We start from the raw sequence: 26,894 nt of genomic DNA, 5'->3' as shown, positions 1-26,894 counted from the left end.
CATTCGGGGTTTAGCTCCCCAGCTCATCTCTGCCCTTCCTACCCTCTTCATTGTGGCTTCTGTACATTTCGTTGTAGGGTTTGTTTTGCCAGTCTTCAGGTATTTTTCTTGGTTATTTACACTGATGTGAGTGTTATCTATAGTTGTGTCCATGGGACAAGGTGAGTTTAGGGTCCTCCTACTTAGCCATCTTTCCCAAAAGTCCAGAACAATTGAAAGTAGACTTTTTAAAAAATACATCATTCTGCATACTGCTGTATGATTCGAATTTTTACAGCTTTTATTATTTGAGCATAGTTCATTTGTTTTTAAAAAGTAAGATGTTTATACAGGCAGAAAAGAAAAAAAAAATCTTGTTAGTTTCACCACTCAGAGATGATCACTTATGACTGTTCAATGTGGCATGGTTAGCTTTTCAGGAGATTTTTATTAAAAGAAAAAAAGTCATTGTTGAAACTGAAGATGACACAAATAAATAGAAAGATAGTCCATGTTCATGGTGGATTGGGAGAAACAACATTGTTGAAATGTCCATACCATCAAAAGCAATCTACACATTTACTGTAATTCCTATCAAAATTCCAAAAGCATTTTCCAGAACTAGAACAAATTGTCCTAAAATTTGTATGGAGTAAGAAAGACCCCAAATAGCCAGAGAAATCTTGAGAAAGAAGAACAGAATTGGAGGTATCACAATCCCAGATTTCAAGATATACTGCAAAGCTGTAGTAATCAAAATTGTATGGAACTGGCACAAAAATAGGCATATATTTCAATGGAACTGAATACAGAACCCAGAAATAAACCCACATTTACATGGCCAATTAATCTATGGCAAGGAAAGCAAGAATATGCACTGGGAAAAAGACAGTGTCTTCAACAAATGGTGTTGGGAAAACCGGACAGCCCCATGAAAAGAAAACGACTGGATCATTTTCTTACACCACACACAAAAATAAACTCAAAACAGATTAAGGACCTAAATGTGAAACTATAAAAATCCTAAAAGAGAGCATAAGCAGTAATTTGTCTGACATCAGCCATAACATCTTTCTTCATACGTCTCCTGAGGCAAGGGAAACAAAAACAAAAATAAACTTTTGGGACTACATCAAAACAAAAAGCTTCTGCACAGCAGTGGAAACAACCAACAAAACTAAAAGATAGCCTACTGAATGGGAGAAGATATTTGCAAATGACATATCCGATAAAGAGTTAATATCCAAGAATTTATACAACCCATCACACACAAAAAAACAAATAATCCAATTAAAAATGGGCAGGAGACATGAACAAACATTTCTTCAAAGAAGATATACAATGGCCAAAAGACATGAAAAGATGCTCAACATCACTCGTCATCAGGGAAACGCAAATCAAAACCACAATGAGATATCACTTCACACCTATCAGAATGGCTAACATCAAAAATGCAAGAACAAACGTTGTTGGCCAGGATGTGGAGAAAAAGGGACATTTGTGTACTGTTGGTGGGAATACAAGCTGGTGCAGCCACTATGGAAAACGGTATGGAAGTTCTTCAAAAAGTTAAAAACAGAATTATTGTATAATCCAGTAATTCCAGTACTGGGTATTTTCCGAAAGAATATAAGAACACTAATTTGGAGGGATACATGTGTCCCTATGTTGGTTTACAATAGCCAAATTATGGAAGCAAACAACATATTCATAATATGAATGGATAAAGAAGATGTGGTATATATATAATAGAATATTACTTAGCCATAAAATAGAATGAAATCTTGCCATTTGCAACAACATAGATGGATCTAAAGGGTATAAAGCTAAGTAAAAGAAGTCAGAGAAAGACGAATACCATATGATTTCACTCATGTAGAATTTAAGAAACAAAACAAATGAACAAAGAAAAATAAGACAAACAAAAAAGACTCTTAACTAGAGAGAACAAACTGGTGGGTGGGGAGGTGGGTAAAATAGGTGAAGGGAATTAAGACTACATGTCTTGTGATGAGCACTGAGTATTGTATAGAATTGTCAAATCACTATACTGTACACCTGAAACTAATATAACATTGTGTGTTAATTACACTGGAATTTAAAAACAAACAAATAGACAAAGAGAAGCAGCATTGCACTGGGTGTACATCTTCCCAAGAACATCGCTTGGGAAAAATATTATTTAATTTAATGTTCAGGTTTTTCAAATTATATTTTGACAACGTTAAAAGAAATAAAACATTAGGAAATGGTCATTGTTATTATTATGATGTTTATTTTAAGAAATTTATATGTTATATCTCATTTTTATTTATATGTTATATCTCATTTTTTCCCCACTATCCCTAATGAAAACATGGCATAAATGGAAACAATATAGGAACTGGTAAATGTTGTCTTTGCTAGTTTTTGTCTTCTGTCACTCTCCCAATATCTTTGGGCTGTTGCTTTTTACTTTATTTCTTATACTCTAAGCTCTTGAGGAAAAATTCAAGGTCTTTCCTTAATATAATAAATATTTTGTCTGTGATATAGCCATTAAGGTTTTAGGGGCAAAAATTTGCGTTATCTCTCCTTGGACTCTTGGCTTCTAGGTTTTTTGTTTTTTGTTTTTGTTTTTTAATTTTCATTTTCTAATTCATTGAAGTTTAGTTTCCAACTTCATAATTTTGGTTTCTAGCATTATCCACTTTCAATTCATTACCTTTTTTCTAATTTTAGCCAAATGCTTGTTATTAGGTTTACTTTTTGGTAAAGAACAGCCTAGTCTTCTAGCATCATAATATCCCATGGAATCTCGCTGAAGATCAGAAACAGAGATTTTAGAGGTCTCAGACCTTCTCTTTTAACCTTCAAAAAGGTAGTGTCCTACTGGCCTCTTTACTATCCCTATAGAATATACTGGAGTTCTCAACTTGCTGGTTCCTTTTCTGAGTGAACAGAACTTTTTTCAGAATTGTGATATGCATCGAGAATTCATAGTCCCTATTTTGATCTAATTGTCTTTTAATATCTGAGTTCTTGCTCTTCTGTTTATAATTCATTTCTGACCTTTGGACAAATCTCTCCAGTCCTCTCTTTAGGTCCTGCTTTAAACTCATGTGGTCAGGGGACTTTCTCAGTTTGGCTCTTGGTAGATATGCTACCTTAGGCAGGGTGCTGGACCTTGATGGGCATCCTACAGTTATAGCAAGAAATGCTTCACAAATCGTATCTGATATGGTCTAGTTAAGACTGATCTTAACTATAGTCTAATTAAGATTAATTAATAAAAATTCATTGCTTAGAAATAATTATCCATTGACCTAAAGTCAACAAAAGTCTTTTTTTTCTAATATGAAAACAAATAATTGTTTGGAGGGGAGGGGGAACAACTTGAAATAAATTAGAAAACACTTCCACATTAATCATTCTTTGCATATACTTCAAATTTGTACTCAATGCCTTTCTCCTCCTGGACATCAGAAAGAATACCTGGGTATACTGGGGGAAGTTTATATTTCTCCAAATCAAAGTCTGGAAAAAGTGTGTCACTTTCAAATTTCTGCATAATCCTTGTCACAAATAGTCTAAGGTGGCCTGGTTTCTTCGTGGTTTCCTTATAAACAGAACTGCCTCCCACTATCCAAACCATGTTCACTTTATTTGCTAATTCCAATTGCTCAATAACTTTTAAGGCATTGACCAGACTTTTGGCAAGAAAAATGAGCTTCTTGGGGAGGTTCTTTAAGGTCTCAACTGAGAACTAAATTAATTCTTTTCCTTTAAAGGCTGATTCTTCTTGGGAATAGAGAACCATGTCTTCCTACCCATAATCACTAAAGTTTGCTTACGTTCTATGAGGAAGATGTGGTCATTCTTGGGAAATAGTGTACTTGAATTCATTCCTGAGCGGGGGCTACAGCACGCCCCCGTTCTTGCAGATGCCCTTGTTCTGGGACACAGCGACAATGCAGTTTAGGGGAAGAACCGTGACAGCGCTGTAAACACCTCTGAGCTGGCTCACCATCCTGGGATTCCCCACCCTTTGTCAAGCTTGGCACAAAATTGTCTCCTTGGACTCTAGGCTTTTAGAAAAAAATCAAAGGGTAACCAATTTGGATCCTAGATATTTTAAGAGAAATAAAGTATCTGTGAATATTTTGATTGGAAGTTTCATGCATTAAAAACAATCTTGACGCTTTGGAAAGCTATAAGAAGGACTGATAGAAAAAAAAAAAAGAACAACCCTGGTAAATAGAATTAAAAAAAATGTTCAATCATGTATCAAGCACTTACTATGCACTAAATTTCATACATCTTCTCTCATTAGTTGGATTCAGAATTATTTGTTCTCTTTGGTCCTCTAAAACACAGATGATTTAAAAGTCTATGAAAGGAAGGAGATATTTCTATCTTTATAGCACAGGCCTAACTGAAGGCAGTAATGTGAGATTTCCCCACCCCCATGGGCCACTTCCTCTTTTTATTGTTTTCACATAGAAAAAAACAGAGGACTCTTGCTGCTACACAATGCTATAGTGCTATCTGAAAGGGTTTTCTAGGTATCCTTACTGTCTGAAAGTGTGCATGCAATTTTCATCATCTGCAGAGTCAGTGAGCTTGTTGGGTTGAGTTCTTGCAGAAGTATGCCCCGAATCCAGCATTTGGATGCTATGACTTATAAAGAAAGGGCTTCCAGGAGAAACCAATAAGCAAAAAAGGAGGGGGGTAGGGGGGAAGGGAGGATGAAGAATAGGGAACGGGAAGAAGCCAAGTGAAGGGGTGATTTCAGAAATCCCACACTCAGCCTGGTCCCATGGGAGCTCTAGAACAAAAGAATACCCCTCAAAGTTAGTTCTGTCTTGAAGCAAAGGAGCTGGGCTTTGGTACCTCACAGGAGCCTGTCTCTGGCTATAAGCTATAGAGTGTGTAGTTGGATGAAACATTAAACTCCCCGGTACTTCCAGCTCACTCCAGTGCCTGAGGGTAATCTGCAGGGCTGGGATAACGTGCAGGTGCTAGCTGTTAGCAGAAAAATATGAAAAAGCTGGGTATGGACTCATTGAGTCTGGGTGAGGCATCAGTCTGCTACTGCGTGTTTCCTGTTAGGTTTCTCTACAGGGCCCATAAGGCATGCAGTCCCAAACTTTCATTAAAAGTTCAAAGCTTTGGGGCACCTGGGTGGCTCAGTTGGTTGAGTGTCCAACTTTGGCTCAGGTCATGATCTCATGGTTCATGACATTTGAGCCCCCTTTGGGCTCACTGCTGTCAGCCTGTCACAGCAGAGCCCACTTCAGATCCTCTGCCCCCATCGCTCTGCCCCTCCCCACCTTGTGCTCTCCCGAAAATAAATATTTTTTGCAAAGTTCAAAGTTTCGGGGTGACTAGGTGGCTCAGTTGGTTGAGCGTCCAATTCTTGATTTCAGCTCAGGTCATGATCCCGGGGTCTTGGGATCAGCCTTTTTATCAGGCTCCAGGGTGAGCAAGGAGTCTGCTTAAGATTTTCTCTCTCTCTCTCTCTCTCTCTCTCTCTCTCTCTCTCTCTCTCTCTCCCTCCCTCTCTCCTCCCTGGCTCATGCTCTCTCTCTCAAAAAAAAAAAAAAAAAAAAAGTGTGAATGCCATTGAAATCAGACCTGAGTTTGAATCCTAATTCCACAAAAGAAATTGGAGAAATCATTATTACTGGCTTGACTCTTTTTTTAACGTTGCTTTTTTTTTTTTTTTTTTTTTTTTTTTGAGAGAGAGGGAGAGAGAAAGTGAGCACACATGTGAGCAGGGAGTGACAAAGAGAGAAGGAGAGAGAGAGATTCCCAAGCAGGCTCTGGCTGTCTGCCTGGAGTCAGTCAAATGTGGAATTTGATCTCAGGAACCATAAGATCATGACCTGAGCTGAAATCAAGGCTTGGAATCTTAACCGAGTGAGTCACCCAGGTGCCCCCCCCCCCCAAGCTTGACTCTTTGTCACCAAATCCATAAAATGAGATAATTATTCTTATATCATAAAGTTTATTCACTTATTTGATCGATCATTCATTCAATAAATATGGAGTATTTACCCCATACCAGACACTGTTCAAGGGTTGTTCTCAGGAAATGGTGGTAAGAACTCTAAATGTAAAGCTTCAGGCGATGGCTTTTACTTGCAGTGGTTACTTTCATAGCTTACAAGAGCAAGTAAAATTACCTAAAACCATAGCAAAGAGATAAAAGGGAAAACTTTTTGGCTCTGAGCTGGTGAAAAAAAGAAAGTATGCCTCTACTCCTTTCCACGAAGGGTTTTAGGTAAACGTCTTCATTCCTTCTGGACAGTGCCCCACAAAGGGAAACTTGCTGTCTTCTGGCATTCTCAGGATTTCTGGGAATGATCTTGCTTGGAGAATTTACAAACTGAATTCTCAGGAGCTTCTAGCCCTGCCTCTGTCACAGTTCACCCTCTTTCAAATCTCTTAATTTTTCCTGGCCTCAATTTTCTTACCTGTAAAATGAAGGGTTCTGCCACTAACGTGTTAGCACAGTAAGCAGGTCACTTGAATATACTGGAACCTTATTTGCTATATTTCTATGGTGGGGAGTCAGTACTAAAGCTAAGGCTTGGTAGACTGAGGTGAGTACAGGCCCAGGACTCCACTGCAGATGAGAAGTTTTAACTCCAATCAGATCCAACACCTCCTTTTTATAACTCTTTACTGTTACCCTTTAGTAATTTGATTATGAAGGTTAAGCAATTTAGTAATTGAATACTCTAACCTGGCTGTACTGGCTGTTGTAAGAGGTGCCGGATGCTTGTAACTTGGCCTAGGGTCTCTGTAAACTGTGACATAGAAGACTGAGAGTTACACTATAACTGAATCTGATGGCTCAGATTCAGATACCGTGTAAGATTCAGATACGGCGTAAGGGTTAAATTGTAGTGTAGGGCTAAGGAGTAGCTTGAAAAATAACAGCTTTGTTCTGACACTGAAGGTCAAGAGATAACAGCCTTGCTTTACTCTTGTAAATTGCGCTTCATACTCTTGTAAATCAGGCTTTACCAATGAAGGAAACAAAAGCTCAAAGAGCATCAGAGGCAAGGTCTAGGAGACCCACCGGTTGCAACTTAGCGGCAGAAAGTCTAAAATAATCACCTCATTCCTCAACTGTTTCTAACTCATCTGGCAACTGTTTCTAACTCATCTGGCAACTGTTTCTAACTCATCTGGGAACTGTTTCTAACTCATCTGGGAACTGTTTCTCTGTTCTGTTCCCAGGTAATGATAAAACGATGTGATCGGCTTTAAAAACTCTGTGCCCCGGCTTTTCAGGGCCTCACTCTTATCAAGAGTGTTGGTCCCGATCTGTCGGCCTTGCCTCTGATTGTAATAAACTTTGTTGTGACTGTCACTGGTGCCCATAGCATTCTGTTTCAGGAGTCGTGTGGATGCAACGATGGTATTTTTGGCTGTGGTGTGATCCTCTAAAATGGTTAGAATATCTAGGTAAAATTCCAAGTATAAGAACAAAACAAAACAAAAAACCTGAAACACATCTTCCTTCTAGTTGTCTGGTAGTTCGCATTCCTGGAAAATTCAGTGTATATAGTCTTGGCCTAATCCCCTGAACTAAGAAAATCTCTAGTAGAAACTTCTGTTCAGTTGTCAATTTTACCTTATAGGAACTAAACTCCTAGAAGCTTCTGTCTAGCTGTCAATCTTACCTTTTAGAAACAAACTAACAAACTGCTGGTACTGAAAAAGAAACATTTGAGGAGGATGCCTACCCAGATGATTCAGAAAGGGCCTAGCTGTTACCTCAGCCTCATTACAATGTTAAAAATCCCCTTCTGGATATTTATCCCACACTTAAATTAAAGGAGCCTGCTTTCCCTGGATCAGGGAGACACAGCTTTGGAAATGATTCCCCATGACCTCCTTGTTTGTACAAATAAAGTTTACCTTGTGGGGCAACTCCATTTGGTGTAGTTGCTGCCTGTAACTCAGCAAGAACTGGGCCCACTTTGGTTCAGTAACTGTTCTGGCATAGTAAATAGTCAATATATACCAAGAAATAATTGAAAAATAAAACACATTTTTACATGTGCTTGTAAAGCCCAGATTATAAAGCAAATTTTTCATATATTGAGAGATAGATAGAGACAATGTGTGCGTGTGGGAGGGGGGGTGGTGGTGCCGGGGCCCCTTGCCCTCGGCCCCTATATACCTGTAGCGACCACTAAAAACAGCCTTGTAAATTTCCAAAACTTTTAGAGAGGCTACTGCCTCTACTGAGAACCACTTTTCTAGAGGGTGGGAAGTTGGTGATCTAACAATAAGAGGAGATAAAAGGGAAACAACAATCCGGTGCCTCCTTTTTATCAGTAAACAGGAGCCTGGAGAAAGATGATAAGGACAGGAAAGTCCCCTTTTCTAACCTGGAACACCAGCTTTCCACCTAGAGACTGGTGACAAGCTACCATGGGCTCGGGTTTTGATTGGGCAGTTGAGAAACTAAAACAGCAGCTTAAAAGGAGGGAAAACCCCAGTGCTTTCCGCCGTCCTGTGGATAACTCGCGCGGAGACCCCTTGCTTGTGACCTTGGGTGTGTTCGCCGAATGCCACCACCTGCCGGTGCAAGTTCACGGTGAGCACCCCGTCCCGTGACGTCCCCTCCCTCTGCTTCTCCTTATCCACTGGCTCTCCCTGGCCCTGCGGCCTCTGGGTGCTTCTTCCCAGCCCAGTGTAGCCAGGCACCCGGGTTCGGCTCGCCCAGACTCAGTCCAGACGCCCCAGGGAAGCAGCCCAGAGGCTGGAAAGTGGCGGGCGGCTGGAACTCACTCTTCCTGTTCTATTCTCCCAGGAGAGCTGCCTCAGCAGGACTGGGCTGGACAGGACAAAATAGCTAAATCATTAATGGGATACGTGGGTGGGGGTCAGTGGTGGTGGGCAGGCCCGTTGTGAAAGGCAAACACTTGAGGGTGGTGATCTGGCGGAAAGCAGGTGTCTGTGGGGTCTAAGAGAACAATTGCCTGGGTAAGCAGGTCGGCGCTTCCGGTGGAGACCTGAGCACTGTGCCTTCCTCAGGGTGCCCTCTTTCCATTTTCCTTTCGGGTTCCACACTTTCCCACCAGGTTCTAGGGCTTGTGTCTAAATCCAGATTGTATCACATTGTTTTGTGTAACATTCCTATGGCAGCTTAGGTGTTTGTTTTGGTAAAATCTTTACTGAGAAATTATTCACAAACCGTACAATTCATCAATTTAAAGTATACAATTCGGTGGGTTTTAGTATATTCACAGAGTTGTGCAAACATCACCTCAATTTTAGAATATTATGCTCAAAAGAAACCCTGCACCCATTAGCAGCCACTTCCTATTTCTCCTCAACACCCCAGGCCTAACGATCCACTCATCTTTCTGTCTTTTTAGATTTGCCTGTTCTTGACATTTCATATAAATGGAATCATACAGTTTGTGGTCTTTTGCGATTGGCTTCTACTGCTTAATATGTTTTCAAAGATTATCCAGATTATAGCAAGTATCTGTACCTTACTCTTTTTTATTGCTTAATAATAAATACTCCATTGTATGGATATACCACATTTTGTTTATCCATTCATCAGTTAATGGGCATTTGGCTTGTTTCCACTTTGGGGCTATTATGAATAATATTATCAACATTCATGTATAAATTTTTTATTTGGACATAAGTTTTCAATTCTCTTGAGTATATACCTAGGAGTGGAGTTGCTGAGCCATATGGCAACTCTATTTTTAATCTTTTGAGGAACTGCCAGACTGTTTTCTAAAGCTGCTGCACCATTTTACATTCCCACCGGCACTATATGAGAATCCCAATTTTTCTACATCCTCACCAACACTTTTTATTATTTATTTTTAAATCTTAGTCATCCTCGTGAGTGTGAAATGGTATCTCATGGCTTTAATTTGCATTTTCCTAATGATGACTGAGGATGCATTACTTTTAAATTACAAAATAATTTTTAGAAAGGATTTACATGCTGAGGTTTTGAGAACTTTAACTGTCTACGTTGTGTGCCCAGTGTCACAGAGCCTAGACTCAAACCAAGTCTCCCTATGCAAATGCTTGAACTCTATCCCTTCTTCCCTAAAACAGAATCTGGGATGAAATGCTTCAAGAAAACTCCTCTCGCTGTCTCTGTTAGAAAGGGAACACTGGGCATGATGAACCTCTGCATGGACTAACTGGTTCATTTCTTATTTGCTGCTAGAAACCCACATGTGCAGGGTACCTGGGTGGCTCAGTCAGTTAAGCATCCAACTCTTCGTTTGGGCTCAGGTCATGATCTCAGAGTTCATGAGATGGAACCCCACATCAGGCTCTGTGCTGACGGGGCAGAGCCTGCTTGGGTTTCCCTCTCTCCCTCTCTCTCTGCCCCTCCTCCATGCTCTTTCTCTCTCACTCTCAAAATAAATGAACATTAAAAAAAAGAAAGAAAGGGGGCGCCTGGGTGGCTCAGTCGGTTGAGCGTCTGACTTCAGCTCAGGTCATGATCTTACAGTTCGTGGATTCAAGCCCCATGTCAGTCTCTGTGCTGACAGCTCAGGGCCTGGAGCCTGCTTCGGATTCTGTGTCTCCCTCTTTTTCTGCCCCTCCCCTGCTCACATTCTGTCTCTCTCAAAAATAAGTGAACATAAAAGAAAGAAAGAAAGAAAGAAAGAAAGAAAGAAAGAAAGAAAGAAAGAAAGAAAGAAAGAAAGAAAGAAAGACCTAAATGTGCAAAGAACTTATTGGTCTCCATTTTTGCTTTGTAAAAACTAAGTGTTTCCTTGCGATTTTGACACTGCATCTTGGATGAAATAGTGACCCTTTCTTGGTATGCAGCACTTCTGTGCTTCTCTTCATGTAAGTGCCCCTTGGGCTTCTCCTGCTTCCCATTAGGACATGGAATAAGGAAAGATACAAAGTTGAAACCTTGTTTAAATGCATAACTACTAAAGTATTTTGAAAACACATTTTTTTCTTTAGATATCTATCCATTTTACACTATCAATCTTATTTAGATATTACCAAAACTTAATTTCTCTCTCTTTTTTTTTTTAGTTAAAAATTAAGATTGAGTTGTCTTAAAAGTGGCTCCCAGAAGCCTCACAAACCCACCCACCCACGTGGGAACACAGCACTTGTGGAGGTGGAGACAGGACTGGAACCAGAATCAGAGTTCAAATACACCAGAAAATCTGGGCTCTAAATTCTTATGTAAGTCGGAGAGTGACTGACCAACAGCTGGGGACTTTACCATTCACTGTAAACTTTGGGACAGATCACTTATTTCCCTGAAGACTGGATCCAACAAGCACAATGAATACAAGAATGTGCTGCAGTAGCATGGTGAATTCCAGACAAACCCGAGAATTCCGTACAGCTGGGGAAGGAGGCCCTACTCCTGAGATGGTCTTAGAAACAGAACTGATAGATCTCAGGGAAAGTGATGAAATAGTTGACCTCACCTGTGAATCCCTAGAACCTGCAGTGATTGACCTAACTTGCCACGACTCTGTTGTGATTACTGAAGAAAGGAGGAGGCCAAGGGGAAACAAAAGGTCACTCCAAAGGCAAACTGGCAACTGTGTGGTGAGCAGTGATAAGGAGGGGCTGAGGAGAAACAGAGATGTGTATGTGACCAACAGGACCTCCCATAATGCCCTGGAAGAAGAAGCTTTAAGTTGCACACTACCTGGTTATATCCGGTGTCGAATTTGTATGGACGGGTACTCGGAGATTGAACTGAGTAGGCGACATGTTTACTCTACAGAATGTGGCCACATCTTCTGTAGTTGCTGCCTCTGCACTTCCCTTAAATATAGTAAAAATTGCCCAGTTTGTTTGAAAAAAATCAGCTATCATCAGTACCACCGTATTTATATATGAGGTATACCGTATCATTCAGGACAGACAAAACTTGGGTGGATTTTTCCATGTCCTCATGCAGAAACTGCAGGTTGTTGCCATCCTATACACTGGACTCAAAAAGGCTGCTTTAAAAATTGTTTCCTGGGGTGCCTGGGTGGCTCAGTCAGTTAGCGTCTGGCTCTTGGTTTTGGTTCAGGTCATGATCTCACAGTTGGTGAGTTCAAGCCCTGCATTGGGCTCTGTGCTGACAGTGCACAGCCTGCTTGGAATTCTCTCTCTCTCTCTGCCTTTCTCAAAATAAATAAATAAAAATGTAAAAAATTATTTTCTGGAGTATATAAAAAACTTTTTTAATTTCTCACACACTATGTATGAGACTACTTTTTGATTCCTTTCGTTTCATGCTTTAAGGCTGGACTTTGGTTGTCATCATATGCCAGAAGACTAGTGGTTGTCCTCAAAACAATTTTTCTTTTTTTTTCTCATAGTAATCACTTTTTAATTGACCACATATGGGCATTCTGGATCATGTAAACAAGGGCAACATCCTAGAGATGGTGGAGCAAGTAGATGGAAAGAGACTGGGAGACTGACAACTTTGCAGGTCAGAGCCACCATACAAATTTGGACTTGTACTTGAGAGACAAATAAACTTTATTCTTATTTAAGCAACCATATACTAGGTCTTATTTAGAGCAATGGAAACTTTATTTTAATTAATGGACCAGGTAGGGTGCTGTCTCTGGGTTTCTCTGGATTTCCTGATTCCATTGGAGTGGAAGGAAGTCAGTCCTTTCTGACCACTTCTCCACTCAGCAGGGCAGAGGTGGGTACATGGGCAGGCACCATGTCCTCTGAGACTCCTGCTGGCCTTTGAGGCCAGTTGGAGGAGTTGCCTAGGCACATGGGAATCTAGAGTTGTGGCTCTGTGCTTTCTGACCTGCCAGAACACAGAGGAGACACCGTCACTCTGGCTTTACAGGTGTGGCTGTGTCCACCACACTGGTCAGCTAATCAACAAGTTGGCACGCTTCTCTGTTAACAAACACATCACTGAACCACCATCCCAGCTGCTCCAGGGCCACTGCCCACCCTCTACCTCCCAGCCAAACACAGACTAGTTCCTTTTTCTTTTGCAGAGGATCATATAGCACTCACAGTTCAGACTGCACTTTAGAACTGGAGAGAATGAGATTTCTACAGTGCTCCCTCCTTTTTCCTCAGAATGAAATGGGCAGTAAAGTTTGTTCCTTACTTACTATGGCTGTAGCAATGCTGCTCTCCTCCATGGAGGCTCGGTCGTGCTGATGGAACAGTGCCCATCCCTGTGTCATGTCTGTCTACACAATGCATTCTCTGAAATGTTCCATACCCCAGGCTTCAGTTGCTTGACGTGGCACAGGATATGCAAGATAAATGTGGTATACTCTCTTCTGTGTGTTCCTTTGTATGTTCTAACGTGAAAAGAGGAAGAAAAACAACAGGAAAATGAAAAAAAATTGAAAAAAGTTCTACATATTATCTTCCTACATTTCAATAGATCATTTTATGTACCCCACTTTGGAAACTATTAATTGCTCTGTGACCTAGCACACAGTGTATCAGAAAACTGGCTAATGACTGAAACATCTGAGGTGCCTATTAAATGCAGATTCTGCTTTTATGCATCTTGTCCATGTGATCAGGGTAAAGAGCAGAGTCTCTCCAGCTTGTCAGCAGCCCTCAACCCTCCCTATCGTATCCTGCCTAACCCACTACACATTTTCGTTACCTGCCAAGCTCATGTAGACATTTGAGTTTTTGGCTCTGCTTTCTTAGGAAAAAATAGAGGAGATTCTGAATTTTTCAAAAAAAAAAATCAAGATAAATTTTATAGACAACAAAATGCATTGATCTTAAGTGCATAATTAGATGAGTTTGGGCAAATATATACATTCATAATGACCAACACCCCAATCAAAATACAGAACAATTCTGTCATTCCAGGAAGTTCCCTTATATCTCCTTCTAGTCAATCCCCCCCCACCCCCCCATCCCCTTCAACCCCCACTCCCCCACCCCCCCACCAACAACCACTGTTCTGATTACTGTCACCAAATACATGCTTGGGAACACTGACTTTTATCACTTCATTGTCTAGTTCACCTCATCATCAAGGAAAATATGACAGGGATTTGGAGTATAAGCAATAGGCAGGGATCAAATATTTGTTTTAGTGGGAGCATGACTAATATTACCTCTTTTAAGAATTGAAGCAAGAAATAAGTCAGTCAGAGAAAGACAAATACCATATGATTTTACTCATGTGGAATTTAAGGAACAAAACAGATGAACATATTTATTCAAAAATAGAGAGGCAAACCAGGAAACAGACTGTTAATGATAAAGAACGAACAGGGTTAGTGGATGGAAGTAGGTTGGGGATGAGCTAGATGGGTGCTGGGTTAAGGAGGGCACTTGTAGGGATGCACACTGGGTGTTGCATGTAAGTGATGAATCACTAAACTCTCTGCCTGAAATTATATTACACTGTATGTTAACTAACTGGAATTTAAATAAGAACTTGAATAAAATAAAATAAAATGTTAGTTCAAAACAAAACAAAAAAGAAGAAAAGCCTTTTGTGTGGACAGTTAAGGGTACAGCAACTATTAATAAGCATTAATTGAATGCAAAAAATAGAAGGAAGAAAGTGTCATTGATAATGACACCTGCCATTCATTAAGTAATAGCTGTGTTCCAGGCATAGTACTAGGCACTTCACACATCACAGGCAGTCAATGCATAAACCTAGGCAAGAGCAGGGACCCAATAGGATGTAAGAGCAGAAGCTGAATGGAGGTGCCACAGGGCATACTAACTTGAATAATTTGGCTGACTATTGTACATAGCTGTGGAAAGAAGTGAGAAATAAAGAAAAGAAGAATTAAGGCCACATTATGCATAGAGCATTGTTTGCTGTGTTATGGAGTTTAGAGTTTATTTTACAGGTGCTAAGGAGCCCTTAAAAGGCCTGGAAAAAAGCCTCCAGAGAAAGATTCTTAAGGATTCAGCACAATCTTCAGTGAAGGCCAAAGATGCTGTTTGAAAAGTTGAGGGAAAAATACGGTAGTGGAATTAGGAAGGGAAGATCCTGCTGTTGACTTTCCTCTCAAAATAGAACTGAATTTCATGAAGTGTATAAGAAAAGGATGAAGTAATCTCGGTCTGAGGAATTTGGTAGTCCACTGTACTCTCTTGCCTTCGGATGTCTAGCAGTTCCATTTTAGAACAGCCAGCAGAGCTATGCAAACCTTTTGAGCTGTGGCAACTCCTAGGAGATGGTGTTTGTTCAAAGGTGGCAATGATAGGACTCCAGGGGAGTAGCTGTGGAAGTTTGGATTTAGCTTTCAGGTACCTTTTTGGAAAAGTAGAAGCTCATTTGGCCAGAGTGGAAATGGAATTAGGAGAGATGGACATTCAAATTTACTCACTTGAAGCTTGATCTAGCTTTAGACCAAGTTAGCCCCACAGTGAGATAATCTGGCAATGTACATCTATCATTTCCCGATGTTCACTGAAGTTATAGCAGAGAATGAAAACCACATTTCTTGAGCTGTAATACAGCTGGATTTCATCAACCACAGATTGAAATTGAACTATTCAAGAAAGGGGTTAAGAGAGACAGAGGAGAGAAGTCAGACTCAAGTTTCAGCAAGGTCCGGTGTTTTCCAATTCTCTAGTCCACACTGAATTCATCCCTATTGTAAATATTAAATACACCTGGCAAGAGAAACAAGTTACTCTCCAAGAACCTAAAATTGTTACAAAGGATAAACTTTTAGGTTCTTTCCTTAGTTACATCAACTAGATCCCACTGATATGCTATTAAAATCTGTGTACTGGGATGACTATCCCAGGGAGTATTAATAAAGTAAAATAGGTTTCAATGACATCATTAGCTCAGTGTCTATCTCTAAAATAGTAGTCTCCCTGTAGCAAGAGCCAGGGAGCAACAGCAGCCAACACTTGAACAAATGCACACAAACTCCTAAGGTTTCTCACCTACTGGCCTCCTTGGGCTTTCCTGACAGCCTCATGGGTACTTAGAACTGACAAAAGTCTCAGGGAGGTACAGGCCTTTGTCTGCGGGCCCTGCTATCCTAGTGCCCTATCCAGTATTCCCTGGCTGTGTTGAGATCTGAGGCTAACAGACAAAGTTGGGCCCTACTGGGTAATTCACGGTTAGGGACAGCAGGCTATTCTGCCAGCCTTATTTATAAATAGTTTTAGGGGCACCTGGGTGGCTCAGTTGGTTGAGCATCTGACTTCAGCTCAGGTCATGATTTCACAGTTCGTGAGTTCGAGCCCCGCACTGGGCTCTGTGCTGACCGCACGGAGCCTGCTTCAGATCCTTTGTCTACCTCTCTCTCTGCCCTTACCCTGAGCGTGCTCTCTCTCTCTCTCTTGCTCTCTCTCTCTCAAAAATAAATAAACACTAAGAAAATATATTTAAAAATATTTAAAAAATAGTTTTGGACATTTTTAATACATAGTATTAGAAGTAAAACACACGGTTTTCTTCTATCTCCAATTCCATAGTTCAATTTCATGGTATTATGCAGGTAGGTTTCTGACTTTGAGAAAATCTTTTTCTGTTTCACTATCCAGTGACTATTCACTGACAGTTCTAGCATGATCACTCTCACTGTATGGGAGACATTAATGAGGGTAACATTTGATATGGGCCCTTCCCTTACCCCCTTAGCAGTCAGCAGGCATAAAGATCCTACAGGGCATATTCCCTTTTCCTGTGGTGTGGCATGAAAAGGCATATGGCCTCAGATGTGGCTCTGCCAGGAGCACCCACACTCTAAAGGGAAGACAGAGGGGCTGCTAGTGTGGTATGACAGGATAGAGGTGGTAGTTACTCATACCACTTGGCTCCCTTGTTGATGAAAGTGCCTTCAGAGATTGAACTTCTCTCTGCCTTTCCTCTGAACAAGCCCAACCTACAGAGACAACAGCTGTTCTATTCTCCAACCAGAAGAGAGAAGGTTCACTGCATTGCTGGGCATGGGCCATTCATTAATTCATTCATTCATCTGCTCATTTACCTGGTATTTATTAAATTTTGATAGCGTGGTAGGCCTATGTGGTTAAAAAGATATTCATCTTTTTAAAAGTCCTTTCCTCCAAGTAGCTCACAGCTAGTGGAGAATAGATGTGAAAAATATTTATAATACAATGAAAGAAATAATGCAGTGTAATAAAAGCTATGATAGAAATATCTGCCAGGTCCTAGCTGAAGCATAAAAGCAGATATAACTCTGACTTATCAGTAACTTCCTTGGAGTCTAGAAGATAGAAAATTGAATTTTTGATTTGTATTCAGCTTTGTTGGAGTCCCTGAAGATTAATATCTACTTATATCTCTTGTTACATTTCAAGACAGAAAGTTAATTTGAGGGAGAGGATTTGTAAACAATTTACTATACCAGTGTCAGTACAATGACAATAATAATAGCTAGTACCATTTATTGGGTGCCTCCCATGTGCCAGGTGCTGTTAAGCCCATTACATACGTCATCTCATTTAATCCTCACAACAATCCTATGAGGTAAGTATTACCGTCTCTTTTATACATGTTAAGATTGAGGCTTGGAAAAAGACAAGTAACTTTGCTTTATAACTTTGTTTTTGTTTTACTCTTTCCCCTACATGGCAAAATCTGGTATGTGTAGTTTCTTAGATATCACCGCCCGCTGCCTAACCCCAACTTTGTTTTTAAAATAGTGAAATAGGGGCGCCTGGGTGGCTCGGTCGGTTAAGCGTCCGACTTCGGCTCAGGTCATGATCTCGCAGTCCGTGAGTTAGAGCCCTGCGTCGGGCTCTGTGCTGACAGCTCAGAGCCTGGAGCCTGTTTCAGATTCTGTGTCTCTCTCTCTCTGACCATCCCCCGTTCATGCTCTGTCTCTCTCTGTCTCAAAAATAAATAAACGTTAAAAAAAATTTTTTTTTAAATAGTGAAATAAAAACCTGAAGTGCCCCTTTGTGAGATTTGGGACCTCATGCAATATAGGTTTTGGCATCACAAACTTTAGAGGCAGAAGGGGAGTCTTAGGAAGTCACATTTTATAGGAGGAACTGATACCCAGAGGAGTTCAACATTTCAGCCGTTATTCAGTTCTCTGGGTTCCTTAGTGGGAGAAAAGGCGTTTGTCTTCTAGGCCAGTAAGTATTACTGCCCCAAAGCTACAGGCTCAAGGATGTGCAAACTCTAGGATTTAGTACAATCATCTTTACTAAATGCTGTTAAACATTTCAGCCAACACCAAAAATATTCAAGATGGAGGCACCTGGGTGGCTCAGTCGGTTAAGCATCTGACATCAGCTCAGGACATGATCTCACAGCTTGTGAATTTGAGCCCTGTATAGGGCTCTGTGCTGACAGCTCAGAGCCTGGAGCCTGCTTCAGATTCTGTGTCTCCCTCTCTCTCTCTCTCTCTGCCCCTCCCCTGCTCGTGCTCTGTCTCTGTCTCTCAAGAACAAATAAAAAATGTTAAAAAAATATTCAAGATGTAACAAAATTAATTTTTTAAAGTTAGGAACACAGTTCCTAGCTCAATATCAGAATTTCATAGCTGATTAGTTGATAAGGTGCTTTATCCCACAAATGCCATGTACTGTCATGGTGAACAAGATAGCACTACCCGTAGTTGTTTACAATTTAGTAAACAAGGGGCAGACATGAAATCGAACAAAATAACTATGAACAGGTATGTACAAAGATCTAGAGAGTTATAGAAAGGTGTAAAGCACTGATTCTCAACTGGGAGTTAGTTCCACCCCCATACACCTAGCAGACATTTGACAATGTCTGGAGACAATTTTGACTGTCACAACTAGGGGAGAGGGTGCTACCAGCATTTGGAGAGCTGAGGCCAGAAATGCTGCTCACTGTCCTAAAATTCACAGGACAGCCTCCCATAAGAAAAACTTAGCTAGCTCAAAATGTCCACAGGGCTTACGTTGAGAAACTCCAGTATAGAGCCAGCAAAATATATTCTACAAGGGATGGGGGAGGAGAGTAAAGCTTAGGGGGTTGGTTATGGAAGAGTTTACTAAAGAGATAATGATTGGGGTTGGGAGAGAGGATCCTCAGCAGAAGGGACATGTGCAAAGCCACATATTGGCATATTTGGGCAATCCCAAACACCAGAGGAATTGTTGTGGGCATTAAGACTGGACAGCAGGCATTCCATAGGAGCTAGACATTCAATGAAATCTATTGAGTTAGAGAAAATCTGGTTCTGTGATGGCTCTTTATATGTTGGTCACTCAAGAGCACAATCTAGGTACAGATCTCTTTGAACTAAAACTGCCCAAGAAAGCTGTTTGAAATAAGGCTTTTCTCATCTTGCTTCCTTAGGTCCTAGGGTTTTCCAGGCATTTGTCACTTTCTCAGAAATAGAGTTGGGGCTGTTTCAATGGAATGTGAACTCTGAGAGGTGGGATAGGTCTCTATTAAAGCCACTCAGGTGGGGTCTCAATACTGGGATCACGAGAAGAGATGATGTGGTTATTTCTCATGCATTATGCTTATAGGCAGATGATGATGTTTATTTATTTCCTCTTTCATAGAGAATCCCAGTCCAGAAATGGGAATATGTGAACCTTAAGATTAGACTGCCACCTTGAATCTAATTGGGTTGCCTTCCCTCTCCCCTCCCCCCACAAAAAATGGGGGTGAGTGGGTAGGCCATTCCAATCAGGCTTTCTCTCTCTCTTAAGCTAATGATGATCAAGGCAACTGACAAACTGCCACGGAATCTGCTAGAACTCACTCTGGCCTTGCCCTATCCCCAGCTGCTGAACTTTTCTTCCTTCTGTCATGCTCTGAGCCCATTCTTAGCAAACTACCAGGCACCTGATTCCTGGTCTGCAGCTACCCTCGTCCTGTTGTGGTTTCATTCAAGTGCCTGCCTCTGTTCCCTGGTGGCCCAATGATAGAGCTTAATGGAGGTGAGTGACCCTACCTTAACTCAGCTAATTTTCTAGGCATAGTGTGGAAAACAAGATCACAGAAGGGGGTATGGATCTTACAGCATGAAAGGAAATTCAGGGAACTATTTAATTTATGGCAGCTTATAGCTGCTATACTCTCTTCAGGTTTACTCTACTTGGTAGGCAAGTAATGATACCTACATAAACTTTTGAGAAAAATTAAAATAAATGCTATACAAAAATTTACTTTCTTTATTAACTAATCCCTTAATTTAATTCATTCATTTTTTTTTATAGTCTAAAGATTGTTTTATTTCAGTATGCATGGATCTGTTCCATCCTTTTCCTTTTAAGTTTTAATTCTGGTATAGTCAACATACAGTGTTATATTAGCTTCAGGTGTGCAATATAGTGATTCAATAATTCTATGTTACTCAGTGCTTATCAAGATATGTGTACTGTTAATTTCCTTTACCTATTTCACTCATACTAATCACTTTTATTTTATTTTGTTTTACTTTATTTTATGTTTATTTATTTATTGAGGGGGGGCAGAGAGATAGGGGAGCAAGAATCCCAATCAGGCTCTGTACTACAATGTGGGTCTCGAACTCACAAACCATGATATCATGACCTGAGCTGAAATGAACCGAGCTGAAATCAACAGTCAGACGCTTAACCAACTGAGCCACTCAGGCACCCCTAATCACTTTATTTTAGATTGAAAAAATTTATTATGTATAACTTGGTTTGCTAGTTATACTATTACATGTGGTATTTTATATTTAGAACTAAACTGATTCTCACAGGGATTAAACATTTTCTTTTTTATCTTCCAGTTATTTTATTTTAGCTTTAGCTGCATCTTCCAAAATTGATGAATTAAATCTCTTTTTTTTTTTTTTCACTACAGCGAGGTCTGGAGTTATTTATGCCTATTAGAATTCTGAAAAGTTATAAACGGAATTAGCATTAGCTACAATATCATTTAAAAAATTTTTAATTCCAGTATAGTTAACATACAGTGTTATATTGGTTTCAGGTGTACAATATGGTGATATGCCAATTCTGTACATTACTCGGTGCTCGTCACAATAAGTGTACTCTCTGGGGCGCCTGGGTGGCTCAATCGGTTGAGCGTCAGACTTCGGCTCAGGTTATGATCTGGTGGTCCGTGAGTTCGAGCCCTGTGTCGGGCTCTGTGTTGACAGCTCAGAGCCTGGAGCCTGTTTCAGATTCTGTGTCTCCCTCTCTCTCTGACTCTCCCCTGTTCATGCTCTGTCTCTCTCTATCTCAAAAATAAATAAACGTTAAAAAAAAAATTTAAAAAAAAGTGTACTCTCAACCCCCTTTGCCCTTTTTCCGCCCATCCCCCAATCCACCTCCTCTCTGGTAACCACCAGTTTATTCTCTGTAGTTAAGAGTCTGGTTTTTAGTTTGTCTCCTTTTTCTTTGTTAATTTATTTAGTTTCTTAAATTCCACATATGAGTGAAACCATATGGTATTTGTCTTTCTCTGACTGACTTCTTTCGCTCAGCATTGTACCCTCTAGATCCCATCCATGTTGTTGCAAATGGCAAGATTTCATTCTGTTTTATGGCTAAGTAATAACCCACTGCATATATTATACATACTACATCTTCTTTATCCATTCATCTGTCGATGAACACTTGGGCTGTTTCCATAATTTGGCTATTGTAAATAACACTGCAATAAATAATACTGCAGTGCATGTATCTTTTCAAATCAGTGTTTTTATTTTCTTTAAGTAAATATCCAGTAGTAGAATTACTGGATCATATATGGTAGTTCTATTTTTAATTTTTTGAGGAGCCTCCATACTGTTTTCCACAGTGGCTGCACCAGTTTGCATTCCCACCAACAGTGCACAGGGTTCCTTTTTCTCTCGCCAAGTATCCTTGCCAACACTTGTGTTTTTTATTTTAGTCATTCTGACAGGTGTGAGGTGATATTGTAGTTTTGATTTGTATTTCCCTATTGATGAATGATGCTGAGCATCTTTCATGTGTCTATTGGCCATCTGCGTATCTTCTTTGGGGAAATGTCTATTCATGACTTCTCACTTTAAATTAGATTATTTGGTGTTTTGGTGTGGAGTTGTGTAAGTTCTTTATATATTTTGGATATTAACCCTTTATTGGATATATCATTTGCAAATATCCTCTCCTATTCAGTAGGTTGTGTTTTAATTTTGTTGAGGAGTTAAACATTTTTAATTGAATTCCTTTAAGATCTCTTCAGAGCTAAAATTAAGGACGTTATATTCATTTGAACCATGTGTTTTCCTGACAGACAAAAGAAAATGTGTATTTACAGAAAGAAAGCTGAAAAAAACTCACTGAAATTCATCAACAAGAAATTTTGACACCTGAATCATGTTCTGATATATCATATCTATCAGCTTCTACTTCTTATAAAGTTTAATTAAACATATATTAAGCATTAAGATAAGATTCCTCAGTTATGGAACCTTTAGGTTTGCTCTTAGTCTTATCTGTTCTTAGCTGTTGAAACAGAGTTATACCTATTTTGTTTATAATTTCTAGAGGGAAAAGTAAACAATACCGTCTACTCCTACTACTATACTCTTATTACTATTGTCTCTTCCCACCACATTCTTATTAAGGGGAAGTTAGTAAAAGTAGACACTTTTTCATAACAGTTAAAAATTTGTGTAATAGTGAGCTTCCCATGATTTCAAATGTTCAGGGAGTAGCTAGAAAGGAGTTAATTAAATGACTTATGATCTCTTTCAACCCTGACAAACTGGTTAAATGAACGAGTTCATAATCTTTCTTTCTTATGTGAAAGTGACAGGGCACACGAAGCATGCATATATTTTGCTCTGGTGCTTGAGCTGTTTGTGCCACATAGTTTGTTTTAGATGAATTATGTTTCTCTGCACTTAATTCTCTGCTCTGCTAATTTTTCAGCAATCTGCCCATCAGAGTTTTTAAAAATTACTTTGAAGAAATGAAAGCTGAAAAGCAACTAATGCCCTTTAAAAAAGGCAACAAATCCCTTTAAATATTTTGCTCATCCTGATTTCAAAAGTTCACAATCTAAAACTTTTCAGGAAGAAAAAAAAAAACCCTGTGAAAAATTAAGCATTTTTTTCTGCAAGTTTCCAGTAATTTCACTGCTCTACTTCGTCCTTGCCTTTTCTCTCCTTATAAGAATATGCAAGGTGAGTAGAAGGAGGTGGATATGCTTTCTTAAAAGTGATTGCTGCCATCCAGGAGCTTTCTAAGGATGAATTCTTATCCTGGACTTGAATTTCTTGCCTTCTGCCTTAAGGTTAGGCTTCCTCTAAGGAGCTGGCAGTAGGTGTGATTTCCTAAGATTTCCAGGTAGAGAAATTTCAGAATCTCCTTTGTTTTTCAATTCTATTTTTCCCTCTAGAGCAGTGGGAAATTGTTCCAGCTGTTTTGCCTCACAGGTTTGATCCACTTAATGAATTAAATTGCACAAAACATTGATTTGCCCTCTGCTGACTCAATGGTTAGGAAAATGGGCTTTGGGGTCAGATAATCAGTTCAAATCCAGGCTCCACCACTTAATTACTGTGTGATCTTGGCAAGTTATTTAACCTCTCTAAGTTTCAATTTCCTTAAAAATGGAAGAATAATACTGATCTCATATGGTTGTTATGAGGATTAAATGAAATAATGTGCATAAAGCATTTCACACAGCAAATGGTCAGTAAATATTAGTTAATATGATTAAAATAACCTTATTTTATAGCAGAGGCTATATTCTTGAAAGTCAGAGTAATTGGCAAAACATCAATTGGAAAGATATTAATAATAAAATAACAGGGTCATGTAGATGGCTCAGTTGGTTAAGCATCTGATTTCGGTTCAGGTCATGATCTCGTGGTCTGTGAGTTTGAGCCCCACGTAGGGCTCTGTGTTGACAGCTCAGAGCCTGGAGCCTGCTTTGGATTCTGTGTCTCCCTCTCTCTCTACCCCTCCCCTGCTCATGCTCTGTCTCTCAAAAGTAAAATAAGACATTAAATAATTAAAATAGTAATAATAAAATAACAAAAAATCATATAATGTCAACAATAACATTAAATATATATTTTCATATCATAAAATTCACCCTTCTAAAGTTTACGATTCAGTGTTTTCTCACAGTCAGAAAGTTGTACAACCATCACCACTATCTAATTCTAGAATATTTTCGTCACCACATAAAGAAATTCCATACCCATTAGCAATCACTCCTCATTCCCCGCCTTGTCCTAGCCCTGGAAACCACTAGTCTACTTTAAATGTATTTTTAAAACACATGTAATAAAAATTCCTAAATGGCATCCATTTCCAAAAGATACTGCATTCACTAGGATTAAAAACTAGCTCTGGTAGAGACAATCTTTCTCTTAAATTTCCAACTGGCCAGGTTCTCCCACAAGTTCTATCATATTCAGAATGCATCTAATTTTAAGTTTTCCAGAGAGACTGATTAGCTTAAAATGCAATGTTGTTTTTGCTTGCATATTCCCTGAGGGGCATATTTTTATGAGTTTTGTCTTCTAAGCACATACTGAGAGGGTGGAGAATAACAGATTTTTTCCTCTTTATTTCCATAGAATTGCCCACACAGTCTAGTACAAAAAAAGGGAATAAACTTAAAAACTTTTTTTGTTATCTAATGGTTAATGGAACTTAAATGAATCATTAATATATGAAAGGATGGTAAATTAAAAAATTTTACTGTACAACAAAACCATGGGAGATAAGACTAGAAATATGAGTTTGCAACATGTAGAGAATTCTGAAATCTGCCTTTTTAATAAAAATAAAAACACCACATAACTTATTTTGGTATGCTATGGAAAGCAAAAGAAGATATTTGAGGCAGGGAAGGGTTAGCAATTATTAGTTCTATTATTATTAACTAAACTTTATAATTGATTAGATGATGGGGGAAAAAAGAGAACACCCAAAGATGACTCATATTTCAAAACTGGGATATTGGTGGTGCAACAGAAATAGGGAAGCCAAGAGCAGGAACTGATGAGGGAGAAAGAGGAGTTATGTTTCAGGCTTATTGAGTTTCAGGGACCCTGTTGCGAGCTCAAAGATATGGGCTCAGAGACACAGATTTGGGGGGCTCACCTTTATAGCAGTTGTACACAAAGTTTGGAATGAATGGCTTCCTTGGGAAGAAGAGAGTACAGAGCTAGAAGAGAGCTGAAGATAGACCATAGTGATTGTTTACACTTAAGAAAGTGGAAAGAGGAAGAGAAACCAACCAAGGCAGAGGAGTGGTCAGAGAAAGGAGAATTAGAACAGAATCATATCAGAATTTTAACTGGGTTAACTTCTTAACCCAGTAAGTTAAGAAGGATGAAGATTGAGAGTAGGTCATTAAATGAGTGTTTAGCAAACTCCATGGCAAGCTTTCAGAAAACAGTTTTTATAGCATGCTGGGGTAGAGAGTTTGTTACAAGAGCAGAGATTCAGACAAGTTATTTTAAGTAAGAGGTAACCAAGAGGTAACCACACTGACCATGAGGATAAACATCCATGACTCCAACTCTTTTGCTGAGCCCCTACTATAGCAAGGCATTGTGTAGGCATACGAATCCAAGAAGAGTCCTATAACAGTGCTGTGGTTAATGTAACCCAGTTACTCTCCACATTTGTTTCTCTCTATAATTCTTGTCTCTAAGAGCTTACTGACTCCACCCTACATCTCTCCATGTCTTCTATTTAAAATTTAGCTCCTGGGGCACCTGGGTGGCTCAGATGGTTGAGGGTCTGGCTCTTGATTTTGGCTCAGGTCATGATCTCACAGTTTGGGAGATTGAGCCCCATGTCGGGCCCCATGCTGACAACAGCTACTTGGATTCTTTCTCTCTGCCCCTCCCCTGCTCATGCTGTCTCTCTCAAAATAAGTAAACTTAAAATAAGTAATTAAAATTTAGCTCCTAGATTCTGTTTCCTTTATGAGTCTTCATGCCATGACCTTTCATGTTTCAAATTTTTAGGATTTGCTTCAACTGCCAATTTCCTGATTTTATTTCCAAAGTTAAATTCGCAAGAGGTTCTATTTTGCCCAGATCATCTTTTCCATTAGGTCACACCTTGGGTTGTTGAACAGCCTATGAAATGGGTCAGAATCCTACCTGTATTTTATTTACCTGTGGCTTGGGAGAGAGAGTAAAGGCCACATGATGAATGTAGTCTTGACCTTTAGCATGGACTATAGGAATGTCAGCAACTACAATTAACACATCTAGTAGGTATTGGGAATGCATCTTGGTTTAAAAATCCAAGTATGCAAAGAATAGTGCATAACCCTTTCCATAACACTGCTTAATATTGACTTTGAGTCTCCATTCCTGTGGGCTGGAGAGAAATTCAACTTGTAATCTTTGGGGACAGACATGTGCACTGATTACCACTGGTCAAGGTGGTGTATGAAGGACATACTGAAATATCTCTATCCCCCCCCTCCCCCAACCAAATACATAGAAATGTTGGTTAAAGTGCCAAAAACAATTTAAGCTTAGGTTTTCAAATGGTAGAATAAAAATAGTGGTTTTATTTCTTTTTTGCTCAGAAACTCATCCTTCTTTAACTCAAAACTACAAGGAGAATGAAAACTAGACCAACTCTATTTGCAATACAACTAGAGACATCTGTAAGCCTAGACCACAACCCTTTGAGGAAGTATGCTTCCTTTTTTTTTTCCAGAAGAAACAGAAAACAGGAGGACTAGGGGTAAGGTGGCAGACCTTTGACAGAATAAGGCAGCATAATTCTCCAAGATAATTGGGCTTACATGCAGTATGCCTAGAGAACAGCTTTAAATGCCTTTATGACCACAGTAAATGGTGTGTGTACCTGGCAAGAATGCAAAGAATTATGTACCTGGCAAGAATGCAAAGCCAGGTACATAAAACAAGAACCACACAAGTAACAATTATATATATGTGCTGGGTCCCAATAAACTGAAAGCACTTTTTATATTCCCCATCATATCTTTAACACACCTTTTTTGGTTACCTTTGAGAAGGAAGTAGCCACATTCAAATGCGTTAAGG

General features: G+C 39.6%; 2 protein-coding genes and 1 pseudogene across 7 annotated transcripts in view; 2 read left to right on the top strand and 1 right to left on the bottom strand.

Annotated features, from left to right (window-relative positions):
* Positions 1-1,982: 1,982 nt before the first annotated feature.
* On the bottom strand, positions 1,983-5,210 carry LOC101094854 (annotated as a pseudogene).
* A 3,103-nt stretch (positions 5,211-8,313) lies between these two features.
* Positions 8,314-12,042, top strand: LOC105260615 (E3 ubiquitin-protein ligase RNF4-like). Its single transcript, XM_045059404.1, has 2 exons — positions 8,314-8,578; positions 11,020-12,042. The coding sequence occupies exon 2, from the start codon at positions 11,278-11,280 to the stop codon at positions 11,845-11,847; it is 570 nt and encodes a 189-aa protein (XP_044915339.1). The 5' UTR covers positions 8,314-8,578; positions 11,020-11,277; the 3' UTR covers positions 11,848-12,042.
* Positions 12,043-12,243: 201 nt separating this feature from the next.
* TRIM69 (tripartite motif containing 69) overlaps positions 12,244-26,894 on the top strand; it is a 59,429-nt gene continuing 44,778 nt past the window's right edge. For 3 of the 6 annotated variants that reach the window (XM_019832526.3, XM_019832523.3, XM_019832522.3), the window contains exon 1: positions 19,622-19,833. In XM_019832526.3, coding sequence (XP_019688085.3) covers positions 19,828-19,833 — 6 coding nt within the window. In that variant the 5' untranslated portion in view covers positions 19,622-19,827. Of the gene's footprint in view, positions 12,434-19,621; positions 19,834-26,894 lie in introns of those variants that run through there. The other 3 variants (XM_019832525.3, XM_019832524.3, XM_045059400.1) reach the window with 2 other exon arrangements.

Source organism: Felis catus, chromosome B3 (genome assembly GCF_018350175.1).
Source record: "Felis catus isolate Fca126 chromosome B3, F.catus_Fca126_mat1.0, whole genome shotgun sequence".
Lineage (NCBI taxonomy): Eukaryota > Metazoa > Chordata > Mammalia > Carnivora > Felidae > Felis > Felis catus.
The sequence above is the reverse complement of the archived record's forward strand: the minus strand, read 5'-3'. Positions and strand labels throughout refer to the sequence as shown.